The sequence below is a fragment of the Pan paniscus genome, chromosome 4 (genome assembly GCF_029289425.2).
Source record: "Pan paniscus chromosome 4, NHGRI_mPanPan1-v2.0_pri, whole genome shotgun sequence".
Taxonomy (NCBI): Eukaryota; Metazoa; Chordata; class Mammalia; order Primates; family Hominidae; genus Pan; species Pan paniscus.
Genome location: NC_073253.2, coordinates 173,908,516 through 173,919,282, shown reverse-complemented (window position 1 = coordinate 173,919,282; position 10,767 = coordinate 173,908,516). Strand labels below are relative to the sequence as shown.

The following is a 10,767-nucleotide window of genomic DNA, read 5'->3' as shown; positions in this document are numbered from 1 at the left end:
CTCTACTAAAAATACAAAAAATTAGCCGGGCATTGTGGCGGGCGCCTGTAGTCCCAGCTACTCGGGAGGCTGAGGCAGGAGAATCGCTTGAACCCCAGAGGCGGAGACTGCAGTGAGCCAAGATTGCGCCAGTGCACTCCAGCCTGGCGACACAGCGAGACTCCATCTCCGAAAACAACAACAACAACAACAACCACAACCACAACAACCACAACAACCATTAGAAAGGCTAACACAAGTTCATGACTAAAGAAAACCTAAAAGACAAGAAGGACCAACCATGACCTGCTTCTCAAGGAATAAGCATTGATGCATCCTTTACCTATCTTATCGCCAACTCGGATGAATTCTTGTACCAGCTGCATAACTATACTCCCAAGATCCAGTTTCTCTCTAACTTCAGGCATCCACGTTTTCCTGCCATAGACTCTTGTAACAAACCTCTTTCCTAATAAATCTGTTTAGTCATGACATCATCTTCACCGCACCATCCCAGCCCAACCCCACTGTCTACTTCATAAGTTTAAACTATGACCCTGGTGACAAAAGCCTCCAGGTTTCATTCTCTGCCTATGTACACACTGATATATAAAGAATGGCAGAAGTAATATAAATGGATAGGATTTTTTAAATTCTTCAGTCGACCTCTTTTTTTTTTTTTTTTGAGATGAAGTCTTGCTCTGTCGCCCAGGCTGGAGTGCAGTGGCGCGATCTCGGCTCACTGCAAGCTCTGCCTCCTGGGTTCACGCCATTCTCCTGCCTCAGCCTCCCGAGTAGCTGGGACTACAGGCGCCCGCCACCACACCGGCTAATTTTTTGTATTTTTTAGTAGAGACGGGGTTTCACCATGTTAGCCAGGATGGTCTCAATCTCCTGACCTTGTGATCCGCCCGCTTCGGCCTCCCAAAGTGCTGGGATTACAGGCGTGAGCCACTGCGCCCGGCCCAGTCAACCTCTATTTTTTTTAATCAGTAAAGACACTAAAAACTGGAGGATAAAAGATTTGCCACTAGGTGTATTACTGAGGTGAATTAGCAATTGAACTTCAGGTGGTTAAATACTTTTTCCAACTTTGGAATTTCTTCTTCACTGCAAGGAAAATTAATTGAGAAAGAAAGAAAAATAAATGGAAACTTTTCCATTTTTTAATGCTCTGGTAAAATGTACATTATTATAGCAATTATCTGCAGCTTGGAAATTTGAAATACAAAGCCCCAAACCAGACAATAGCTTCCTCCGTTTCAAGTCCTGCCAAGGCCCCCTGCATGAACTAATGGGCCTGTGTGGTCTTGCTGCTTCAGCTGACAGAAGAAAGGAAAGGAAAGGAATGGGAGGGGAGAGGAGGGAAGGGGAGGTGTGGGGGAGAGAGAGAGAGAGGGACAGAGACAGAGAGAGACAGAGAAAGGAAGGAAGGAAGGAAGGAAGGAGGGAGGGAGGTGGGGAGGGAAAGGAGAGGAACTGCAGCCGGATCTGCTGTCAGCCACCACGATCAGAAAGGCCTCTGGGTTTTTTGTTTGTTTGTTTGTTTTTTACCTATTTACTATTAGGAAAGAGGTTTGTTACAAGAGTCTATGGCAGGAAAACGTGGATGCCTGAAGTTAGAGAGAAACTGGATCTTGGGAGTATAGTTATGCAGCTGGTACAAGAATTCATCCGAGTTGGCGATAAGATAGGTAAAAACTGCTGCCTTTCCAGGGAAACAGGTCCTCGGGGTCAGCACTCCGCCTGCCCTTCCCCCACATCTTCCCCCTGCTCCTGGTTCTCTCACCCCCACGTGGCTCAGCCTCAGGCCTGGCCCAGAAAGTGTGGATCTGAGAAGGGGGTGAGCCACCAAAGGCCGCAGCCTCAGCCTCAGCTGCGTCAGGCCTGGGGTCATCTGTGGTTTGCCTGCGTGGGACCTTACCACACCCTCTCTTCTTTGGAGAAAGACCCTGGGTTTTTCTTGTGGACCCCTCACTTCTACTCTTGGATCATGTGGTGTGGGTGAACCTCACCTCCTTAGGTTCCAGGTGAGCACGTGGCCCCAGCCCTCCCCACCCACCAATGCCAGGCAGCACCGACTTGTCCATTAGGTACAGTAGGGACAGTGCCTGGGGCCCAGAATGCTTCTAGAGGCTCATGGAAATGTTTTAAGCTCTCCCCAAATTGGAAAGAAAAATGACCTTTTAGGGTCAAAGATTTTGTCTTTATACCAACACAGTTGTAAAATAGATTGTAAAATGTTGTATAGTCATAAAATAGTTGTGAAATATATTGTGTATATATTTAAAATTTTTCTGTATATTATGTTTTAGCCAGATGCGGTGGCTCACACCTGTAATCCCAGCACTTTGGGAGGCCAAGGTGGGCAGATCACTCAACATCAGGAGTTCGAGACCAGCCTGGACAATATGGTGAAACCCCATCTCTACAAAAATACAAAAAATTAGCCAGGTGTGGTGGTGCATGCCTGTAATCCCAACTACTAGGGAGGCTGAAGCAGGAGAATCACTTGAACCCGGGAGGCTGAGTTTACAGGGAGCCGAGATTGCACCATTGTGCTCCAGACTGGGTGACAGAGTGAGACTCCATCTCAAAAAACAAACAAACAAACAAAAAACAAACCTTTTGGCTGGGGACAGACAGAGCTGCCCTTCCTGGGGCTGGCCAGTTCTTCTTCTTTTTTTTTTTTTGTTCAGATGGAGTCTCGCTGCCCAGCCTGGAGTGCAGTGGCGCCATCTCGGCTCACTGCAAGCTCCACCTCCCAGGTTCACACCATTCTCCTGCCTCAGCCTCCCAAGTAGCTGGGACTACATGTGCCCGCCACCACACCCGGCTAATTTTTTGTATTTTTTTTTTTTAGTAGAGACGGGGTTTCACCGTGTTAGTCAGGATGGTCTCAATCTCCTGACCTCGTGATCCGCCCGTCTCCGCCTCCCAAAGTGCTGGGATTACAGGCATGGCCACTGCGCCCAGCCGGGGCTGGCCAGTTCTTAAGAGACAGCAAAGACTGAGCTGGGCACGTCTTTGATATGTAGTAACCAGCCAGAGCCAGGCCTCCTCTCTCAGGCCCACACACACCAGAAGCAACATTCCTCTGCCTTCATCACCCCAGGGCCGAGCACCAGGCACCTAGGGACACCCCCATCCTTATAGCTTAGAGCTTACTGAAATGACACAAACTAGCCAGTCTAAACAATTCACCCACCCTGCCTTGCCTTTCCCTCAGACACCCAAAGAAAGGCCCTGGCTTCATGCTTCCCCCTACTCCCCGCCGACTCCTGTCTTCTGCCTCCTGAACACTCAGGTGCCTCGCCCACATGGCCCTGTGTGGCCTGCCCTGCCTCCTGTCTCTAGGAATAGTGAGTACATTTGTTATCCCGAGCCTCTCCTCTGCCTCTTTTGGCTCCATCTTAACTGACTACCTCATAACAATACAAAACAGGATGGACGTAACGGTTTCATGCAATTGTGAGGATTAAATGAATGAATATACACGAAGTTCTTACAACAGCATCTGGTGCCAGGCGTGGCCTCACATGTGAACTGCTGGCCCCGGTGATGGGAAACAGCTCTTTACATTCCACAGCATGAACACGCTGCTTTCCAGGACCACGTGGGGCTTCGATGGTCATTGTGGGGGGCTCGGGCCAGGCTGGCTACAGAGAGAAACACTTGGAATGCTTTTGGCCATGCATTAGTGTCATCTAGATAACCAGGTGACAAAAATGCAACTTGTACATCTTAGAAACTGGGCACTTTTCTCATTTTATTTTCAGAAAGACACACTGATGAATAATTATTGTCAACAATTTTTTAAGGATAGTGACGCGGCCAAGGCAAGTGGATCACGAGGTCAGGAGTTCAAGACCAGCCTGACCAACATGGTGAAACCCCGTCTCTACTAAAAATACAAAAATTAGCCGGGCGTGGTGGTGGGCACCTGTAATCCCAGCTACTTGGGAGGCTGAGGCAGGAGAATCGCTTGAAAGAAAGAAAAAAAAAACAGTGACATGTGGTACACAGGGTGGCAGACGGAACACAGGGAGTGTGAGTACCACCCAGTGCTGGCACCTGCAGAGGAGGACCGTCAGCACTGCCGAGAGGTCCTTGAGTGATCAGAAACAACCAAGCCTTGCGTTCTTTTCCCTTCACAAACTGTTATAAAAATATTTAAATTGCCAAAGATATATTTAGCAAGAGTTGAGGTGGGCCAAGAAGCAGGGAGCCCTCCCACTGCGAGACAGAGGGGGGTGAGAGATTGACGTCTCCACGTTGTACTGCCGACTAAGCCAGTGCTACAGGGGAGGGTGGGGCGAAGTGCGAAGGAAAGGAGAGGAATCAGATAGGGGGAGGCTATGGCGTTCTTGGATTAATTTTGAATTAAATTGTTTTCTCCATCAAAAGCACTCAGTTTAAAGCAATTTTGTTCCAAGACTCTGAGGCTCGGCCACAGTAACCTGGAAGCCTGAGTCTGCTGCAGGGACAAATGCTGTTCTAGAAGCAGTTAGTGAACATGGAGGAAGGTAACGTCTTAGAGAGGGCGCTGTCAAAGCCAGGCAAACAGGCAGGCAGGGAGAAAGAACCCAGATGACAAATCAGTCAGCTGGAGATGAGGGGCACCTGGCAGGAGATGGGCAGAGGAATCTGAAAGGGGAAATCCAAAGCAACTGTTTTTTTTCGGTAACAAGGAGGCAGTTTCAGTGGCTGTTCCCAGAAGCCCATAGAAATGAAGAAACTATCAGTCTAGATGCCAATTCCCTCCTCAAACTGGGCAGAGTGGAGCTGGCACTGTGATGGGTCTCGGAAGGCTCCGAGGTGGGAGGAGAGGCCAGGAGCTGCTTCTCAGGCTCTTACCTTTTTCTATGGCCCAGGTGAGGGGCGGGGAGACTGGCCTCATGTGAAGGTCATGGTCGTGGTGTACCAGAGCAGTCTTGTGTACTACATGAAGCAGGCGCAGGCTGGACGTGTGAAGACAGAGCTGCTGAAGGTGGCACATCACCAGGTGGCCAAGTCTGTCCCTGAAGAGTCCCAAATCGTGGTCCTTCATCTTGTCACAGCTGGGTATGTCGACATGGCCATTAGGACTACAAAAGCAAGGTATGGAATGAACTGCTCTTCCTAGGAAACACAGGTTCTTTGGGGATTAACCCAGCTGAAGGTGGGGCACAGAAAACTCCCTCTCAGTAAGTACTGAAATGTCTAACACCACACAGATCAGCTGGTAGAGAAGATTGTGGCTGAAAAAGTCTTACTGCAGGGTCCTCAGAAATGTACTTTTAGGGGTTGAGCTGGGGCAGGTCAGAATGCCCAGGTAGAAAGAAGTATCATCCACGTGAGAAAAGTATGACTAGGACCCAGGCAGTGTCCCCTCCCCTAGTTGAGAAGGCCATGCAGTGAGCTCGTAATCCTACAGTATAATACAATAAAGCCACTGCCTGGCCAAGTACTAGTACCATAAATATATTCAAGTCCGCCTGGGCGTATCTAATAGGCCAGTGACTTACTTTTTGCCTTCCCAGACAGGGATGAGTGAACAGGCATCTCGGAGGACTGATTTCATGAAAACCCAAGCCTGATGAGAGGTGAACTCAGGGAGAGTGCACTGTCTTCTCAGATGGGGGCCTTCAGCCTGCACTTAATGCTGCTAACGCATAGTTCCTGGAGCCGCAGCTGAGGTGAATGAGACTCAAGTGGCTGCAGGCCTTGGCCCTGGCTCAACTGTAGGCACATACCAAGTAGTGGTAGTTCTCATGCGTTCATTACAAATAGACAAAACCACCAACCAACTCAGCTTAGAAACGTGCTTCTCAGGCATTCAAGGTAAGGGGGTGGTAGTTAAGACCTGGCACATTACATGGATGGGGTGAAGACAGACATCTGTAGCAGTGAACGTGGTTTTTTCAGGTTTACTCCGGAATCTGAGGGTGTCAGCTGCGTGAAGCTGCAGATGAACTTCTGAGGACGTGGGACACAGGCAATCCCAAGAAACCTCTTGAAATACTGCTTCACGTGCAGCTTAATAGGGAAGAAAGTCTGAGTTGCTGATCAGCTAACAGGAGATGCTGGCCCACAAAGGTGGCCTTTATTAGATGAAGGCTGAATTTAGATTACTTGGACTTTGAAGCTGCTGGAAGCTTCCAAGTCTATGTTGCAACCCAGAGCCCACTGAGTTCTACCATGATATAGAATATCCTCTTCTGTAACATGGGGGTGAGGTGCTCCATTCTGAGGGGTCAGGGGGTTGCTCAACTTGACGGACAGAACTTCCACATACCAGGAACTTGCCACTTCACTTTCCAGAAAAATTTGCTTGGCCTCCCATCTTCATTGCATGATATATTCCAGCTTGCAGTAGTGCAGGCTCCTCCATTCCTTGTGGTAGGAAAAGGGAGAGGGCCCTCAGAGGCTGTGTGCGTGTGCGTGTGTGTGTGATGCACAGATGTTACTTATCTGTGTGATTTCTACTGAAAGCACTGAAGATTAAAGACGGGGAAGGTGGCCGGGTGCGGTGGCTCACGCCTGTAATCCCAGCACTTTGGGAGGCCGAGGTGGGCGGATCACGAGGTCAGGAGTTTGAGACCAGCCTGGCCAACATAGTGAAACCCCAACTCTACTAAAAATACAAAAAATTAGCTGGGCATGGTAGTGGGTGCCTGTAGACCTAGCTACTCGGGAGGCTGAGGCAGGAGAATCACTTGAACCCAGGAGGTGGAAGTTACAGTGAGCCGAGATCACACCACTGCACTCCAGCCTGGGTGACAGTGCAAGACTCTGTCTCAAAAAAAAAAAAAAAAAAGAAAAAGAAAAAAAAAAAACAGGGTAAAGGAACCATACTTGCAGGACGACTGTACCACTCAAACTTTTGAACACGGACATGGCCCTTGCCAGAGAATATCAATGGTGCTAGTGACGACTTCTTGACTCATGGAATTACTCAACATTTTTCTCACCACTGTCGGCATGAGTCTTTAAATAGTGGAAGGCCCAGATGGAGGAGAGGAAATGACCACTTCCAAATGCAAAAGCAGAAATTCAAAGCTGTCTGCTTTCCTATGAATATAGAATTACTACCTCCAGAAACCTAGAAAAAGCAGGGGAAGGACCAGGATGCAGCAGTTTATCCTGGGAGTAGTAAATGTACTCTAATGCAGTGGACACAGTGGACTGTCCAGCCGGGGGAAGACAGTGGGTCAGAGCAATCTGAGAACTGGCCTGGGGGCTTTCACCTCTTATATCAATTGCACATAGAGAAACGGGCAGCGACAGATGGAGGTGACTGGGAATAGTACAACGTAAGTGGGTGGGATCATTGCACCTGAAGCTGAGCAAGTCCCTGACTGATGTGTAGAGTCACTAAGTACAGAACAATTGGAGGGTAAAGGCGGCACAGGCAAAGCCCCTCCTTCAGGTGCCATCCCAGGATCAGTCAAGCTGAAGCCCAGAGGAAATGTATAACTCAAGAATTTTGATCAAGTTGTGCCTTCTGGATAGAGATACCAAGTTCTGAAGGCTGGATTTGGGTGTGATATTCAACATTATGGACTGTGTCTGAGACCAGACCACCACACTCCCCATAGGGGCAGTGATAGGTGGCACCATGCAGACAGTTAGGCGTTGCTAAGTCAGAAGAGGGTCATTTGGGGCAAATGAATCATCTCACAGGGATTCTACAGGGATGAAGCCAGCAGACAGACCAGAGAGATCCGACAATGGATGGTTTGAAGCAGAAGGCAGGAAGCATGGTTTAAATAAGTGTGGGTGATGCACTTTCTCTACACTGGGTGTCGGTGGTGTGGGTGAGGAGAGGACTAAGGCTTCCATTAAAGCTGGAAACTCTCTTATGTAAGAGAATCTAGTAGAGTGAAATGCTTGTAGGCCATTTTACCTTTTTGTTCTTTTGCTTTTCAGCTTTAATTTTTACAATTTCAGTTTCTGTAATAGTCAAAATGTAATTTGATAAACCAATTTTAATGCTGTTAATGAAGCTCCATTTTGGTTCTGATACTTGGTAATTCAGACAAATCAAACAGTACTGCTATTTGAGGCAGTATTAAAGAATGAGGAGTGTTTGCCATTCTTTTTTTTTGAGACTGAGTCTTGCTCTGTCGCCCAGGCTGGAGTGCAGTGGCGCGACTTCAGCTCACTGCAACCTCTGCCTCCCGGGTTCATGCCATTCTCCTGCCTCAGCCTCCTGAGTAGCTGGGACTACAGGCGCCCGCCACCATGCCCGGGTAATTTTTTATATTTTTAGTAGAGATGGGGTTTCACCTTAGCCAGGATGGTCTCGATCTCCTGACCTCATGATCCGCCCACCTCGGCCTCCCAAAGTGCTGGGATTACAGACGTAAGCCACTGTGCCCGGCCGAGTGTTTGCCATTCTTAAATGCCCAAACCCCATGACACTGTGAAACCTGACCCTCAGTAAATAAAGTGACTATCTTGATGCAAGCTTTCATAGTTATTCTCTAGAACGGATTATCTCACATTCAATAATTCATCTACTCAGTCTCAAAGGTCTTCCATACAAACTGCATTCATATCACTTCTCTCCAATATGATGTCTCTGATGCTGAATGAGGTTTGCAGTCTGGTTAAAAGCTTTCCCACATTTATTACATTTATAGGGTTTCTCTCCTGTGTGAATCCTCTGATGTTGAGTCAGGTGAGTGCTTCGGATAAAGGCTTTCTCACAGATTTTACATTTGTAAGGTTTTTCCCTAGTATGAATTCTCTTATGTTGGGTAAGGGCTGAATGGTCACTGAAGGCTTTTTCACATATGTTACATGTATAAGGTTTTTCCCCAGTATGAATTCTCTGATGTTGGGCTAGTGCTGATTGGTCCCGAAAGGCTTTCTCACACAAGCCACATCTGTAAGGTTTCTCTCCAGTGTGAATTTTCCGATGTCGTGCAAAGGATGAATTATCCCTGAAAGCTTTCCCACATTCATTACATTTATAAGGTTTCTCTCCAGTATGAATTCTCTGATGTTCAGTAAGGGAAGAGTTCACCCTGAAGGCCTTCCCACATTCATTACATTCAAAGGGTTTCTCTCCAGTGTGAATTCTCTGATGCTGAAGGAAACTTGTACTCTGATTAAAGGCTTTTCCACATTCATTGCATTTATAGGGTTTCTCTCCACTGTGGATATTCTGGTGTTTGGTAAGGTGTGCCCTGCACACAAAGGCTTTTTCACAAATGTTACATTTAAAAGGTTTCTCTCCAGTATGTATTCTATGATGATGGGCAAGGTGTATATTTCGGATAAAAGCTTTTCCACATAAGTTGCATTCAAAAGGCTTCTCTCCAGTATGAATTTTCTGATGGTACGTAAGTGAGGAGCTCACTGAGAAGGCCTTGCCACATTCCTTACATTCATAGGGTTTCTCGCCAGTGTGAATTCTTTGGTGATGGATAAGGTGCGTACTCTGGTGAAAGGCTTTCCCACATTCTCTACATTCATATCTTTTCTCCTTAATATGAATTTTCTGATTTGCATTTTTTTCAGTATGAATTTTCTGATGTTTATTAAGAGTTGAACTCTTAGAGAAGACTTTTCCACACTCACTACACTCAAAGGCATTTTTGCTAGGTTGAAATCCCTGACTTTGAGCACTGTGAAGAGATGAGCTCATAGTGCTCCCAGATTCATCACATTCCTGTGATGGGGTGTTGGGGTGAGTGAGTACCACTCGCTGCAAACTGATCTCCTGGCCTCCACATTGCCACTCCAGCAGGCTAGCACACTTCCAGTGACTACTGCTACTGAATCTTTCCTTTATTGTCCATGGATCTAATTCTTCTTCAGGAATCTCTGCCTTGAGAGTAGATTTCTTACTGGCAGGCATAGTCATCCAGTCTGAAAGACATTAAAAATAAAAATGTCTGTTTTACCCTAGTAAAACATTTGGATGCGGCAAGATGACGAGCCTCTTCATAATGTTAACAGAAAGATTTCAAGTTTGAAGATTTTCTGAAGTAACAACAAGAAAGGACAGAAAAGAGGGGTGAACAGGGGACTACAGCAGGGGTTGATCTCATGTATAATGTATGAGGCAGGAGAGCTTTGAAGCATGATCTTAGAAGTCACAGGCGGCTGGGCGTGGTGGCTCACACCTGTAATCCCAGCACTTTGGGAGGCCAAGGCGGGTGGATCACGAGGTCAGGAGATCGAGACCATCCTGGCTAACACGGTGAAACCCCGTCTCTACTAAAAATGCAAAAAATTAGCCGGGCGTGGTGGTGGGAGCCTGTAGTCCCAGCTACTCAGGAGGCTGAGGCAGGAGAATGGTGTGAACTCGGGAGGCGGAGCTTGCAGTGAGCCGAGATCGCGCCACTGCATTCCAGCCTGGGTGACAGAGTGAGACTCTGTCTCAAAAAAAAAAAAAGTCACAGGCCTGGGTTAGAATTGAGTACAACACATATTTTCTTTGTTATAATAGAGAAGTTATCTGATTTTCTAAGCCTCAAAAAAAAAGAAAAACCTGATAAAGACCACATGATGCTAACAGACAAGAAGAAAAGTACCCTGTCGATTCAAATGAGATGATTTTTAAAGCCAGCCAGATGTGGCCTAAAGAAACTGCTGAAAATAGCAGTTGACACTTGGTAGGAAAAACCTTGACTCTAGAGTGAATACTAAAATCAAGATATAGGCTCATTTGAGCATTCAGATGAATAATAAAAAGCTAGGCCGCTGTACAGGCTGTGTGAAATGCTCATATCTACTAAAAAAATAAGGACCTCCTATTGCTTGTGAGGAAGCAATGTCTCCAAACCCATATGA

At 47.0% G+C, this 10,767-nt stretch overlaps 1 protein-coding gene across 3 annotated transcripts in view; it reads right to left on the bottom strand.

Moving 5' to 3' along the window:
• Positions 1 to 3,728: 3,728 nt before the first annotated feature.
• The window catches only part of ZNF454 (zinc finger protein 454), a 29,282-nt gene continuing 22,243 nt past the window's right edge, over positions 3,729 to 10,767 (bottom strand). For all 3 annotated transcript variants that reach the window (XM_014345171.4, XM_034961160.3, XM_034961161.3), the window contains exon 5: positions 3,729 to 9,840. In XM_014345171.4, coding sequence (XP_014200657.2) covers positions 8,522 to 9,840 — 1,319 coding nt within the window. In that variant the 3' untranslated portion in view covers positions 3,729 to 8,521. The remainder of the gene's footprint in view (positions 9,841 to 10,767) is intronic.